Source organism: Scyliorhinus torazame, chromosome 2 (assembly GCF_047496885.1).
Source record: "Scyliorhinus torazame isolate Kashiwa2021f chromosome 2, sScyTor2.1, whole genome shotgun sequence".
Lineage (NCBI taxonomy): Eukaryota > Metazoa > Chordata > Chondrichthyes > Carcharhiniformes > Scyliorhinidae > Scyliorhinus > Scyliorhinus torazame.
The window spans coordinates 178,171,668-178,188,054 of record NC_092708.1 but is presented as its reverse complement, the minus strand read 5'-3'; the positions used below and the strand labels follow the sequence as shown (position 1 = coordinate 178,188,054).

General features: G+C 46.8%; 1 protein-coding gene across 3 annotated transcripts in view; it reads left to right on the top strand.

Annotated features, from left to right (window-relative positions):
* The window catches only part of vps8 (VPS8 subunit of CORVET complex), a 1,010,867-nt gene that overhangs the window by 642,619 nt on the left and 351,861 nt on the right, over positions 1–16,387 (top strand). For all 3 annotated transcript variants that reach the window (XM_072480702.1, XM_072480693.1, XM_072480711.1), the window contains exon 42: positions 13,039–13,208. In XM_072480702.1, coding sequence (XP_072336803.1) covers positions 13,039–13,208 — 170 coding nt within the window. The remainder of the gene's footprint in view (positions 1–13,038; positions 13,209–16,387) is intronic.

The window sequence follows — 16,387 nt, the reverse complement described above, 5'->3', positions numbered from 1 at the left end:
ACGTTCAATACCCTCCTGACGTTCGAAAAGAGCTGCCTCCCTCTCATGAACCCTGTCTGATCTTCACCTATCACCTTCGGGAGGCACTCCTCCAGCCTACCCGCCAGTACCTTCGCCAATACTTTTGCGTCCACGTTTAAAAGTGATATGGGCCGATACGACCCACACTCTGTCGGATCCTTATCTTTTTTTAGCAACAGGGAAATCGATGCCTGCCCCAAAGTTTGTGGCAACACCCCCTTCCCCATCGCCTCTTCAAACATCCCCACCATCAGGGGTGCCAGCTTATCCTTGAATTTTTCATAATATTCCACCGGAAACCCATCTGGCGCTGCCACCTTCCCCGACTACATCATCCCAATCTCATCCTTTATCTCTTGCTCCACTATCGTTCCTTCTGATGTAGCCCTGTCCCCCTCCCCTAACCTCGGGTACTCCAACCCATCTAGAAATTCCTGCATCTCCCGGTCTCCCCCAGGTGGCTCTGACCTGAACAACCTCTCATAAAATTCCCCAAAGAGCCACCACCAACTTCCCTGCCCTATCTCTCACCTGAACAATTTTCCTTACCACTGCCTCCCTCCAGAGCTGACCTGCTAACACACCTGCCTTACCTCCATGTTCGTAAACTGCACCTCTTGCTCGTCTCAGTTGGTGCACCGCCTTCCTGGTAGATAGTCGGTCAAAGCTCGCCTGTAGTTCCTTCCTCTTCTCCAACTTCGCTGGATCCCCATCTTCTGCATGACTCCTAACTACCTCCAACATCTCATCTATTACCCTCTTCCGCTCCAACCTCTCCCCTTTGTCCACCTTGGCCTTAAACAAAATCACCTCACCCCTCACCACCGCCTTTAGAGCCTCCCAGACAACTGCCTTTGACACCTCACCCGTACAGTTGAAACCTACATATTCCTCAATTACCTTTTCAATTTTGTCACAGAACCCTTGGTCCCCTAAAAGTCCCACATCTAATTTCCACTCCGGCCTCTGCGCTACCCCCTTCTCCAGTACCATATCCACCCAATGCGGAGCATGATCAATGTGGTAGTCACCACTAGCTGTATTATATGTATTATGGTCAGACACATATACTAGAGGTACATGGGTAAATCCCTGCCTGCTGGGTCCGCCCAGTAGGCGGTGTATAAATGTGTGCGCTCGCCGGTGCTGCAGCCATTCTGGAGCAGCTACAGGAGGTACAACATCTTTGCTCAATAAAGCCTCGATTATTCCACTACTCTCGTCTTTGTGGTAATTGATAGTGCATCAATCTGACACTGCAATTGCCGAGTATTCCGACCCCTTAACCCCAGCCAGCAAAGCCTTGCCCACCACGACAATGTCGATCCGCGAGTATACCTTATGGCCTGCTGAGAAAAACGAGTACTCCTGTTCCCTCGAGTGCAGAAACCTCCAATGGTCCACCCCTCCCATTTCCACCATTAGCCCAGCCAACGCCTTCGCTTCCCAATGGGACCAGCGAGCGCGGCCGTGACCTGTCCAACCTTGGCTCCTGCACCAAGTTCCAGTCCCCCCCCCCCCCACTAACAGTTTGTGTGTGTCCAAGTCGGGCATGGCCCCAAACACCTTCTTTGCGAATCCCACATCGTCCCAATTGGGACCGTATACACTTAACAGCGCCACTAACCTTCCCTCCAGTGCCCCTGTCAATCACATATCTACCCCCCTGATCTGCCACCACCTTCTCCATCTGGAAGCGTACTCTTTTGCTGACCATTACCGCTACCCCTCGAGCCCTTTTGTCAAATCCAGAGTGAAACACCTGACTAACCCAGCCCCTTTTAAGTCTCACCTGGTCCTTCACCCTCAAGTGAGTCTTCTGCAGCATTGCTACATCTGCTTGCAAACTTTTAAGATGCGCATGCATCCTTGACCTCTTGAAGGTGCAGGTCAAGTTGATAAGGTGGTTAATAAGAGATGAGTGGTTAATTGTGTTTATAAAGAAAGGAATAGAATATAAAAGCAAAGACATTCTACAACTTTGTGAGAACATTGGTTTTATTGTTAGCTTTGGGCATCAAGACTTCAGGAAGGATACAATGGGCTGAGAAAGAGAACAGAGGAGCTTCACCAGAATGTTACCAAGGCTGATGTGCTTCAGTTATGAGGAGAGGTTGGGAAGGTTAGGACAGCTGTGCTTGGACAAAGTGTCAAAAGGTGACCCAATAGAGGTTTTCAAAATGACACGAGTACTTAATGGAGCCCATAAAAAAAACTATTGAATGAGTCAATAAGCAGAAGTCATAGATTTAAAATCGTTGACACAAGGGGCGAAATTCTCCGGAAACGGCGCGATGTCCGCCGACTGGCGCCCAAAACGGCGCAAATCAGTCGGGCATCGCGCCGCCCCAAAGGTGCGGAATGCTCCGCATCTTTGGGGGCCGAGCCCCAACCTTAAAGGGGCTAAGTCGGCGACGGACGAATTTCCGCCCCGCCAGCTGGCGGAAAAGGCCTTTGGTGCCCCGCCAGCTGGCGCGGAAATTACATCTCTGGGCGGCGCATGCGCGGGAGTGTCAGCGGCCGCTGACTGCATTCCCGCGCATGCGCAGTGGAGGGAGTCTCTTCCGCCTCCGCCATGGTGGAAACCATGGCGAAGGCGGAAGGAAAAGAGTGCCCCCACGGCACAGGCCCGCCCGCAGATCGGTGGGCCCCGATCGCGGGCCAGGCCACCGTGGGGGCACCCCCGGGGCCAGATCGCCCCGCGCCCCCCCCCAGGACCCCGGAGCCCGCCCGCGCCGCCTTGTTCCGCCAGTAAGGTAGGTGGTTTCATCTACGCCGGCGGGACAGGCATTTTAGCGGCGGGACTTCGGCCCATCCGGGCCGGAGAATCGCGCGGGGGGGGCCCGCCAACCGGCGCGGCCCGATTCCCGTCCCCACCAAATATCCGGTGCCAGAGAATTCGGCAACCGGCGGGGGCGGGATTCACGCCAGCCCCCGGCGATTCTCCGACCCGGCGGGGGTTCGGAGAATCTCGCCCAAGATCTAGAAGTGAGAATGTTTTGTACTCGAGTTGTCAGGGTCTGGAGTGCTGTAACTCAAAAGGTGATTGAAGCTGATTTCATAAGTAATTTTAAGAGGGAATTGGATGGTTACTTGATGAGGAATTTGCAGGATTAAGGGCAAAGAATGGGGATGTGGGATCTGCTCTTTCAAAGTATCAGCTCAGACATGATGGACGCAAAGGTCTCCAGTGTTGTATGGTTCTGTGATTATAAAAGCAAATAAAGAAACGTAATAATCTCACCAAGGCCAATCTTCTGACACTATGCCCTTTTATTTACATAACGGAAAATGCTGCAGCCGCGGTTTACAGCGACAAGTCCAAGCACAGGGACTACAGAATACCGGCTTTGAAGCAGCCGGTTTTAAACTCTGCTTCTTGGTTCCCATTGGGCTAGCTCTGCCACGCTCAGTAAGGAAGTTCATACTCCACGAAGCCCACGGGAGGATCCATTGATGATTCCCCCCCCCCCCCCCCCCCCCCCCCCCCCCCCCCAGCCTGGCCTACATGCACATATTGGGAGTGTGAAGCTTTTTCGTTCATAGATTTGTGCAACATAATAAACAGCAAACATCTTCATCACCGCTCGAGGGCCTCAGCTGAAACAGTATTAATATGAATTAATGATTTAAGTGTCAATTTGATCCATCTCATTGTAGCAAAGGTAAAATTGCTGCGACCTGTGGGTGCATCAGAGTTAATTGTCCAACAAAAACTCTCTCCTCTGAACAGATTTAATTTTTCATCTGCGGCCATTTGTTTTTTGATAATGCGTGACTGGAGTATCTGTGCTGCTGATGTCTGCTCTTTCTCACTGGGTTTGAAGGAATTCAAAAATGTAAATGATGTGACTATACACACCAAAGATTTTACTGAAATTTTCCTTCACTTTAAAAAAATTTGAATTTCTTTACTGCAGTGCATCAGCAAGAGAAATTTTAAAACCATCTTTGAATATTGTCTGCATCTTCAGAAACTGCTGTTATGTGTTTCAACAGTTACAGTTTCTTCCCGATGAAATGGAAATGTACAGCATGTGGAAGGAGATGGTTTGTGTAAAGAACAAGTCCCCTGCAGGTGTGAAGAGATGTTACTGTACTGTTATTTCAGTGTAGTCTGATACTAATTTCACTTTAGAATTCCGTTGAAAGTGCCCAAGTCTCGCTTTAATTTTTATTTTGCTATCCCAGGACAAGATTCAGAACCAGAAACGTTTGTTTGACAATCACCTTTGAATGTTAATCGATAATCAACCAGTCAATCAATCAGTCAGGTCTGAGCACCTTTCAATCACATGTACACCCTGGCATTTCTGAATCAATAGGAGTCTTTTATGTTCTGTTTGCTGTGCAAAATGTTTCTATATTCCGAGGTTCTGAAATCCCACTTGCTAATATAAAAAGGAATCAGTTATATTGCTATTTCCATTTCATTAAGCACTGTGGCTGTTAATCCTAATTGCCTACGTGTTGCTAATTTGCAACGGTCGCTCTGCTCATTTTGTGCTAAAGCATTGAAAGCTCTGCTCAATTTCTTGCTTAACCCTCTGAGTACTGAATCTTCATTGCAAATGTTGATATGCTGTCCAATTCCCATACCAGTTGCCTTGTAATAAATTAAATCTTTTGATGCTGGATTGAAAATGTTACTGTCGTAACCTTTAAGGTTTGGAGAAAGGGAGTCAATTTTGAATTACTATTTCCCAGAAATCATTAAAACAACATTGATTAAACAAATTTACATTCTTAGTCTGTGTGTGAGATAGATTATCCTTTGTCACCTGTGAGTGTTGGAAAGAGGCATGTCTAAGCCACGTGCACAGGAAAATGAGAGGAACGAATTAGAGAGAGTAAATAGCATGAGCCTCAGATTCAGAACCAGTTTCAGTTGTTGCTCCATACAGTGTCCTCATCAAGTTGCACACTTTTGGATTTATCTTTTCTATTTTCATTGTTTACTATCTTCCTACATGAGTAGAAACACCGAGGGGAAAACTGTATGAAAATCACAGCACTGCATTCTTTATTTCCTTTCACATTGAGTGGCACAGTGGTTAGCACTGCTGTCTCACAGCGCCATGGACCTGGGTTCAAATCCGACTTTGGGTGACTGTAGAGTTTGCATGGGTTTCTTCCACGTGCTCTGGTTTCCTCCCACAGTCCATCCATGCAGGTTAGATGGATTAGCCATACTAAATTGCCCCTTAATGTCCAAAGATTATAGAGATAGTGTGAGGGCCTAAGGAGGGTGTCCTTTTGGAGGGTCGGTGCAGACTCGATGGCCCAAATGGCTGCCTCCTGCACTTTGGGATTCTGTGATTTTAATTTTAAAAAAGGTTCCAAAAAGGGGCAATTTAGTGTGGCCAATCCACCTACCCTGCACATCTTTGGTTGTGGGGGTGACACCTACGCAGACACGGGGAGAATGTGCAAACTCCACATGGACAGTGACCCTGCCCTTGGTGCCGTGAGGTAGCAATGCTAACCACTACAACACCGTGCCACCCTGGGATTCTGGGATTGTATTTATGTGTCTGCTTGTGAACATCCATTAGAGTTGATGCTGTTCTCCGGGAAACAACAGATTGTCTCATTGCTTCTCCATTGAGCCAGGACTCCGAAAAGTTCCAGAGATGTAGAGGAAAGGATTGCAAAGATGATTCAGGATAGGAGCGAAAGTAAAAGGATAGTTGTTATGGGGAACTTTAACTTTCCAAATATTGACTGGAAACGCTATAGTTCAAGTACTTTCGATGGGTCAGTCCCTGATACAGTATGTAGATAGGCCAACAAGAGGCGAGGTCACATTGGATTTGGTACTGGGTAATGAACTAGGTCAGGTGTTAGATTTGGAGGTAGGTGAGCACTTTGGTGATAGTGACCACAATTCGGTTACGTTTACTTTAGCGATGGAAAGGGATAGGGATATACCGCAGGGCAAGAGTTATAGCTGGGGGAAAGGCAATTATTATGCGATTAGGCAAGACTTAGGATGCATAGGATGGGGAAGGAAACTGCAGGGGATGGGCACAATTGAAATGTGGAGCTTGTTCAAGGAACAGCTACTGCATGTTCTTGATAAGTATGTACCTGTCAGGCAGGGAGGAAGTGGTCGAGCGAGGGAACCGTGGTTTACTAAAGTAGTTGAATCACTTGTCAAAAGGAATAAGGAGGCTTATGTAAAGATGAGACGTGAAGGTTCAGTTGGGAACCTTGAGAGTTACAAGTTAGCCAGGAAAGACCTAAAGAGAGAGCTAAGAAGAGCCAGGAGGCGACATGAGAAGTTTTTGGCAGGTCGGATGAAGGAAAACCCTAAAGCTTTCTATAGGTATGTCAGGAATAAAAGAATGACTGGGGTAAGAGTAAGACCAGTCAAGGAAAGTCGTGGGAAGTTGTGCGTGGAGTCCGAGGAGATAGAAGAGGTGCTAAATGAATATTTTTCATCAGTATTCACACAGGAAAAAGACAATATTGTCAAGGAGAATACTGAGATAGAGGCTACTAGACTAGATGGGATTGAGGTTCATAAGGAGGAGGTGTTAGCAATTCTGGAAAGTATGAAAATAGATCAGTCCCCTGGGCCGGATGGGATTTATCTTAGGATTCTCTGAGAAGCTAGGGAGGAGATTGCAGAGCCTTTGGCTTTGATCTTTATGTTGTCATTGTCTACAGGAATAGTGCCAGAAGACTGGGGGATAGAAAATGTTGTCCCCTTGTTCAAGAAGGGGAGTAGAGGCAACCCCGGTAACTATAAACCAGTGAGCCTTACTTCTGTTGTGGGCAAAATCTTGGAAAGGATTATAAGAGATAGGATTTGTAATCATCTAGAACGGAATAATTTGATAAGGGATAGCCAACATGGTTTTGTGAAGGGTAGGTTGTGCCTCACAAACCTTATTGAGTTCTTTGAGAAGGTGACCAAACAGGTGGACGAGAGTAAAGCAGTTGATGTGGTGTATATGGATTTCAGTAAAGTGTTTGATAAGGTTCCCCACGGTAGGCTATTGCAGAAAATACGGAGGCATGGGATTGAGGGTGATTTAGCGGTTTGGATCAGAAATTGGCTAACTGTAAGGAGACAGAGGGTGGTGGTTGATGGGAAATGTTCAGCCTGGAGTTCAGTTACTAGTGGTGTACCACAAGGATCTGTTTTGGGGCCACTGCTGTTTGTCATTTTAATAAATGACCTGGAGCAGGGCGTAGAAGGATGGGTGAGTAAATTTGCGGATGACACTAAAGTTGGTGGAGTTGTGGACAGTCCAGAAGGATGTTGCAGGTTACAGAGGGACATAGATAAGCTGCAGAGTTGGGCTGAGAGGTGACAAATGGAGTTTAATGCAGAAAAGTGTGAGGTGATTCATTTTGGAAGGAATAACAGGAAGACAGAGTACTGGGCTAATGGTAAGATTCTTGGTAGTGTGGATGAGCAGAGAGATCTCGGTGTCCATGTATGTAGATCCCAGAAAGTTGCCACCCAGGTTGAGAGGGTTGTTAAGAAGGCGTACGGTGTGTTAGTTTTTTTGGTAGAGTTTCGGAGCCATGAGGTCATGTTGCAGCTGTACAAAACTCTGGTGCGGCCGCATTTGGAGTATTGCGTGCAGTTCTGGTCGCCGCATTATAGGAAGGATTTGGAAGCATTGGAAAGGGTGCAGAGGAGATTTACCAGAATGTTGCCTGGTATGGAGGGAAGATCTTATGAGGAAAGTCTGAGGGACTTGAGGCTGTTTTCATTAGAGAGAAGAAGGTTAAGAGGTGACTTAATAGAGGCATAAAGATGATCAGAGGATTAGATAGGGTGGTCAGTGAGACCCTTTTTCCTCGGATGATGATGGCTAGCACGAGGGGATGTGGAGGGGAGATAGATATAAGACAGATGTCAGAGGTAGGTTCTTTACTCAGAAAGTAGTAAGGGTGTGGAATGCCCTGCCTGCAACAGTAGTGGACTCGCCAACATTAAGGGCATTTAAATGGTCTTTGGATAAACATGTGGATGATAATGGAACAGTGTAGGTGAGCTTTAGAGTGGTTTCACAAGTCGGCGCAACATCGAGGGCTGTAATGTTCCATGTTCTATGAGCTGTCATTTCCAACACATTTCTTTATTCATTCCTATTTTTGTAAATAAAATTATATTTTGATGAATAGATGTTTTCAGGGTAGGGGATGGCACCCCTTGGCAATAAACAGTTTTCACATTGAATGCCAAGACTAAGAATTCTTATGTCAACTACAGAACAGATTTAATGCAGAATAAATCTCCTTTTGCTCACCCACAATTTACTTCAGCCCAAAGCACAAATGAGTAGCTTGGACATGCTCCATGTCATATTTCAGTTTCCATAGGGGCTTTTCAAAATATGATTGCCAATTCATATCAGATTTTGTTCTAAACTTGCCTCAACAAAGAAGCTGTTCATGCGACATCTCAAACGATGGGTAACTAAATCATGGTGACCCAGATGAAGGAACTGGTTTCAATTAAATAAGGTTAAGAAGGACCCGGAGACACACGGGCGAAGTCATTTCTTTTTCCAGGACCTGCTTGCAGGCTGTGAACTTACTTGCTTTTTATCCTTCTGACTGGTGCTGGGTCTGTTTCAGGCAGGGCAGAGATCACCTTGCTTAAGAGATAAAGCAAAGCCTATGTGATCACCAGGACTGGTTCTGATTGGTTAGAGATGAATTTTCTGTATTTTTCCTTCTAGACTTAGACCTCCCCAAAAATGGCAGACTTAACTGTGGCTCTCATGGCGTTTACATCCTGCATTCTGTTTGCACAGCCAATTAGGCACAGCAGATGGGATGATGTGGCCTATCAATTGAGATCTTTAAGATCCTGAGGGATCTTGATAGGATGGATGTGGAGAGCTTGAGCGTGATCTTCCGGCCTCGTTGCGCTCTCGCTCAAGCGAAACGAGGTGGGTGAATATCATGGTTAAGTGAGCACTGCACACATTCCAAGTGGATTCCCATAGGTAGGGGCCATGTACCATGTGGGAGTCATTGCCTTGCATCCCAATCAGACCGCGATGCCTGGCCAGTGTATCTAAACACTGCGGGAGGCAACGCCACACATTTAACATCCGAACACCCAGGGGATGGGACACAGTCCCGGGGGACATGTCCACAGCCAGACGGTGGGTGAGTACCATGGGGAGGGGACCAGCGCCCGGTCCAGTTAAAATTGTGAGTGGGTGTCCGGGCTACAGGGTCCGGGGTTTGGTGAGGGGGCCTGCCATGGCTGGATGTGCGTCGGAGGCCATTCAGGGTGGAGGGGGATCAGTGGGGTGAATCCCGGGTTGGAAGCCACCTCTGTCTGCCAGTCTTAACATCTTCTCCTAATGCCTTACAAATATTGAACGCTTCGGCAGGGATGTTGGACGCAGAAGTTGCCCTAGTGATGCTGCTGCTACGTGATGTGGCCAGACGCTGGAGAAGGCGGCAACAGCAGCATCTGCAGATGCTCGCGCTGGTGGCCCATGTGCCGGACCCTGCCCCACACCCTGAGGACCCGGCCGCCCATCAGGCCAGGGAGAGACCCAGAGGGGGAGTCCCACGACGGCCCAGGATGTACAGGATGTCGCCGGTCATTTGAACAAATGACGGACAGTGTGCGCTGCAGGAGACTCCGCCTCAACAAGGAGACAGTACAATACCTGTGCCATGTCCTTGTGGACTTGGCACCACATGGAGGAGGAGGACACCCACTCCTGGTGCTGTCAAGGTCACCGCAGCCCTGAACCTTTACTCCTCGGGATCATTCCAGGGCTCGAGCGGTGATCTGTGTAGTATCACAGGCCACAGCCCACGGGTGCAGCCGGCAGGTCACGAATGCCCTGTATGCCCAGGCGGAAGACTACATCGTCTTTGACTTGGACCAAGCCCAGCAAGATGCCCGGGTAGCAGGTTTCTCTGCCATCGCAGGGATGCCTAGGTCCAGAGGGTAATATATGCCACGCATGTTACCCTGCGCTCACCGGGCCATATGGGGGTGCCCTATGTAACCGAAAGGGGTTCCACTCCCTGAACACCCAGCTCGTGTGTGACCAGATGTCGATAATGTACATGTGTGCACGCTTCCGGGGGAGTGTCCACAACAGCTACATCCTGGGGCAGTCAGTCATCCCTGACCTCTTCAAGGAGCAGCCCAGGATGAGTGGACTCTTGGCGGATAAGACGTTTCTGCTAAGGACCTGGCTAGTGATGCCAGTACAGAGGCCGGAGACTGAAGCAGAGACCCGGTACAGTGAGGCCCATGCAGCCACCTGGGCTGTCGCTGAAAGGTGCATCAGACTCCTCAAGATGCGGTTCCGATACCTCGGCAGCTTGGGTGATGCACTCCAGTACAACGCCCAGAGGGTGGCCCGCTTTGTGGTGGTCTGCTGTGCCCTCCACAACATTGCACAGCAGCAGGGCGACGTGCTGGAGGTTGGTGATGAGGAACATGTGGCCACCGAAGAGGAGGACGAAAGGACGATGAGGTGGCGCCGGACCATTTGGAGTATTGTGAGCAATTTTGGGCCCTGTACCTAAGGAAGGATGTGCTGGCCTAGGAAAGGGTCCAGAGGAGGTTCAGCAGAATGATCCCTGAAATGAAGAACTTGTTGTATGAGGGACGGTTGAGGACTCTGGGTCTGTACTCGTTGGAGCTTAGAAGGATGAGGGGGATCTTATCGAAATTTACAGGATACTGCTAGGCCTGGATAGAGTGGAGAGGATGTTTCCACTTGTAGGAAAAACTAGAACCAGAGGACACCATCTCAGACTAAAGGGATGATCCTTTAAAACAGAGATGAGAAGGAGTTTCTTCAGCCAGAGAGTGGTGAATCTGTGGAACTCTTTGCAGCAGAAGGCTGTGGAGGCCAAATCACTGAGTGTCTTTAAGACAGAGATAGATAGATTCTTGATTAATAGGGAGATCAAGGGTTATGGGGAGAAGGTAGGAGAATGGGGTTGAGAAGATATCAGCCATGATTGAATGGCGGAGCAGACTCGATGGGCCAAGTGGCCTAGTTCTGCTCCTATGTATTATGGTCTTATAGAGGTGCAAGGTAAAACTGCTGCTCCTCTGACGGGTGAAGGGTCGCAACAAGGAAATGCAGCTGAGGGTAAGTGAAGCACTGGAGCGATGATGTGCATTCCAAGATGCTGAAATCACTGCTCAGGCACTGAAAGCGCTCTCTGAGAGAAGTATTTTGACCAAACACCTCTCACCTGGCCATGGATAGAACTCTTCAGCAAAACTGACCAAGTCCTTCCCGGCCTGTCAGTTTCACAGAATAATCTCTTCCTGTTGTGCACTCATTTTGGTAACACTGATGAGTTACTGCCAATTTGAAATTGGTGCCCTGGTTGGGCAATTATCTTGATAATTGGCTTTTTAATGAACGTAATTACCTGCCCAGCAGATCCAAGGCAGATGTCTACTTGCCTTGAATCTTGCCTTGCAGAATCACGGATGATGTGGGGATCCCAACCTGATATCAGTGTCAAGGAGTTTAACTCCTTCCTGGCATCCTGCGTATCTGCCCATAGATTCTGCTGGTTGTTTTGAGGCACGAGACAGAAGAAGCTGTGTGGTTGGGACAGGTTGGATAAGCCAGAAGGCCCATCAATCTCGACTAGTGCTGAGCTGAGTTTGCTCATTTTAGTCATAGTGTTCACAGATCCAAACAACTCAGTTCAGAAATCTGGATGTGAAGGAATAAATAGGGCAGCACGGTAGCATAGTGGTTAGCACAATTGCTTCACAGCTCCAGGGTCCCAGGTTCAATTCCCGGCTGGGTCACTGTCTGTGCGGAGTCTGCACGTTCTGCGGTGTGTGCGTGCGTTTCCTCCGGGTGCTCCGGTTTCCTCCCACAGTCCAAAGATGTGCGGGTTAGGTGGATTGGTCATGCTAAATTGCCCTTAGTGTCCAAAAAGGTTAAGTGGGGGTTGCGGGGATAGGGTAGATACGTGGCTTGAGTGGATTGCTCTTTGTAAGGGCCGGTGCAGACTCGATGGGCCGATTGGCCTTCTGCACTGCACATTTTATGTAAAAATTGCCCATATTTCCTGATTAATACCCAGTGTCCTCTACTGGAAGTATCTGTATGGATACATGGGGTGACATAGCACTGTAACATCGAAGCTCCCCAGCGTCAGATTTGAGGATACCCCAAAGGTTCACTGGGGTATCGCTCTTGAAACGTCACGGGTAAGCATTTGCACAGGAATTGCCCAGAAGTGCTAACTTCTTCTGGGAAATTGCCCTGTGAACCTTTTGGAATTACGATTTAAGTTGCAAACTTTGGATGGTTCCAAAAGGGTTACACTAATAGTTACTCAGAAAAGGTGCAAGAAGAATTAAAACCTTTTCTAATTTCTAGATTATTTTTAAAAGTAAACCAGCCACCCCGCGAGAGTCCCTCCTGAATATCCAAGGGACACCCCAACCCCCTGACTAACCACCACCCTCCATGGTATTCCCCACCCTCAGACTAGCAGTAATTATTTTGGTTATGTTGTAGGGGCTCTAGCAGTGATAAAATGCTCCATTTCTAAAAGGATAGCAGAATTGGACATGTGAAGCATTACCATTTTGCCATTTTGGGCAATTGCACAGATAGAATCATACATGAACAGTAACTAAAGAACTTAACTTAATAACACACTCATTGTCAAGAGATATTGAAATCTATGCAGGAACAATGCACATTTATATTGTTTTCCTGCACTATTGTTTTCAGTTGGAGAAAAATATCTGAAGTCATAATGTGATCCAATCAGCTGAAACAGAAGAGCTTGAGCAGGAGGCAACTCTACAATTTCTTAATTACAAAATGCGTTATGAAGGCATTACTGACCCAGATTAAACAAAGTATTACCGCCTCTGTACAATCAATCGTTAAGATCCCAACTTACATCTCATCAATAATTAAAATCCAAATTCATGATTGAATGCGGAGAACACATTGGCAGAGGGGCAGTAGGTGACATTGATGGGATTTCACAGTACATTTCTTTCTGCTTTTACAGACACTGCTGGAGACCACAACCAACCTCCTGAACCATGATCTCCATTGGTCACTCTGCAACCTGCGTGGAGCTGTTAGTCGGGGATTGAACCCCAAACAGGAACACTGCAATGTCTGCCTACAGCAGTATAAGAGAAGACAAGAAGGCACGGAGGAAGTCATCGTTTTCAGGTAAGTGCAACCTGAAAATTGCTTGCAGCCCATTACTGATCCTTGTCAATCGCAGTTGTTTTTTTAACATCTTTTTAGTTCCATCGGCTTACTCTTTCTGTTAGGACATTCTACTTTGTTACAAATACAAAGTTAATAAGATTTTTATGTTTTGGGACTGTCTCTCTAAGGTAAAATAGAATAGTGAAGGAGGTCATACACCTGCTTCAAATTCTTCCCAATAAGAAGATGAGTGGTTTGATCACTATGAGGATAAGTGGGGCCCAGGTCAAGAGTCTTGCTGAGAAGAGTCTCACACATGCAGTCAATGCTAAGAGCAGTTGTACTCTGGTTAAGCTGGTAGTCTGAGTCTCACAGGGAGCTGTTAGGAATGTTGGATTTTATAAATTGCTGTGTAAATAGTTTACTTCCAACATACAAAGGAGTTAGAGGTCTAGCTAAATAACTAGAAATCAGTGAACCTCTCGGAAATCAGTTAATCTTAGAGGCAGAGAGTGAGGAGACAACTAGTCTTGCACCTGAAGCACAAAAATTGCTGTCCCTATTGTTCACCTCACGCAACTTGAATTGGAACCCGCGCTTCGATTGAAGAGACTGAATTTGAGTACTTAAAGGAGCTGGAAGATTTTGTCCAACTCCTACTAATAATAATAATCGCTTATTGTCACAAGTAGGCTTCAATGAAGTTACTGTGAAAAGCCCCGAGTCGCCACATTCCGGCGCCTGTTCAGGGAGGCCGGTACGGGAATTGAACCCACGCTGCTGGTCTTGTTCTGCATTACAAGCCAGCTATTTAGCCCACTGTGCTAAACCAGCCCCTGATAACTAATGTTAGAGGGGAGGAATCTCCAGTGTACCCTCAGAGTGAAAGTCAATTCTGGGGTTAGAAATTACACACTCGGGAAGGAAAAAGGAAGCAAGTCATTAGGAGCTGAGAATAGCTTTGGTCTAGTTCCTGGAGAATGAAGTGGCTTCTTGATGCTCAGCGTTAACTTTAACTATAGCGGGTGATCTGCGGCCATGCTAAAAGTTAAACAGGAAATTTCTTTTATGTAGTTGATAATATAAGTTGCCTGCAAAATAGTGTTTTGTTGTTGTTGCCTTAAGATTGTTGCAGTAAAAGTCTTAAAATTCGATCTTGTCATGTGATCCTGTAAGCCAGTCACTGGAAATTCAAGTATCTTTGGAAAGTTATTGGTGAGACCATAAGACTTTGTTTTTTTCCTTTTGATGGCATTTTGGACTGACAATCAGAGAAAAATGAATAGAGTAATGCCTACAAATACTGTTTGAATGAATAAACAGAAAAGATTCATAGTGGCATAGTAAAGATTGCATGTCAAGAAAGAGCAGCTGCCCGTTTTGAAGAATCCTGAAAAATAGTTCAAGCAAAGGAGGAATCAAGAGAAAGCTGGCCTTCTAAGGACTGGAGTTAAAGTGATTTAATTTTTCCACTCTTTGAAGAATCTCATTCTGTATGTTTTTATTTTATACCACAGCTGATTTAACCCTCAGGGAGTTGCTATTTCCATGACATGTATGAGAAACTGTTCTAAGGTTAAGGTAGCAGAATTTCTGTTACTCTCACGGCAACATTGACCTCTGCAAGTGATGAGGCGATATGGCTGCAGCCAGTCTACCTTTTTCATAGAATCCCGACAGTGCAGGAGGAGGCCATTCAGCCCATCGAGTCTGCACTGACCCTCTGAAAGGGCACCCTAATCTAGGACCACTCTCTTGCCCCATCCCTGTAACCCCACTTAACCTTTGGACTCTAAGGAGCAATATAGCATGGCCAATCCACCTAACCTGCACAGCGTTGGACTGTGGGAGGAAGCCAGAACACCCGGAGGAAACCTACACAGACATTGGGAGAAATTACAAACTCCACACAGTCACCCGAGGCCATAATTGAATCCGGGTCCCTGGTGCTGTGAGACAGCAGTGCTAACCATTGTGCCACCATGCCACCCTAATGTCTGCATAGTTTTACAGATACTTTATCATTACATAGAAATGGTGATTGATTGATAAGATAAAGAACAGCTAAGTATAAAACTAGGTGGTCATTTGTTAGGAAGGGCAGTGAAAGTGGGAACATCTGCACTTTGTGTTTAGTTCATTGATTGTCACCGGAGTGGTATCGTATTGTGTTGAAACTGAGCACTCGTATACCAGCACTTTATGCATGTTTAAATGTCCAAACTGTCCTTGATATCAGAACTGCTGCCTTGATGTCAACTTTGATCAAGACCTTTCTCAATCAATAACTTTGACACAATGGGATCGGAAGATTTGGTGAAAATTATCCATGTTTCAAGTTAGTTAGTGTTTTCAGTTATAAATCAGCCTTCAGTGGGAAGGAGAAAATCTCGGAGGCACATTTTTATAGTCCACACTGAGTTGTTAAAGAAAACAAAGTTTTATTCCAATAAACTATTATTTACACAACCAGAAGATCCCTGCTGGGTCCCCTCCCGTCCGGATTTTTTATACAAGGGCTAATGGCACATAGTTTAGAGTCAACGTCCCCCTCCCCACACCCTTAACGGGGAAACTCGAATTCGACATGGTTAACGAGGAGTCCAATTGTTGCCACTCTGTAAGTTCAGTGCTGGTTATGAAGCACATCATTTTGTTGTAATACCATCGCTTACAAGCAAAACAATGACGATATTACCATGTATTTTGAAGTAGTTGGCATAATCATTGGCCCTAGTGTTAATTTTAGGCAGATTTTGAGTGGGTGGGAAACAGTGTGAGCCAGAAACGCATCCACTGATCCAGAAGATTTCACTCTTGGGCACCATTTAAATCCTACCTGACCAACTTTGCACCCGTTCAGAGCAAAACATCAACAGGAAGAGGCAAAAAAGACCATGGCAGGCAGGATTCATAACTTTGCTGGACGGTCTCCTGTCAGTCTGCGGGAAGATTGGTACCCTTCTCTCCTCCACGGCATCCAGCATTCTTATGAAGGCCCTCTGAGCAAATCGTGGAGCTGGCTTCTTGGCTTCCATCCTCTTGGTTTGACTTGTGGGCAGCTGCCATGGAGCCATTTAACTGCAGCGTCCTCTTGATGGAAGTGCTCAGATGACCCCCCCACCCTGCCCGGGGCGGGCAAATCAGACGCTTGGTGCCTCAGGTGCGGCATTTTCCATGTGGGTATAAATCATCTT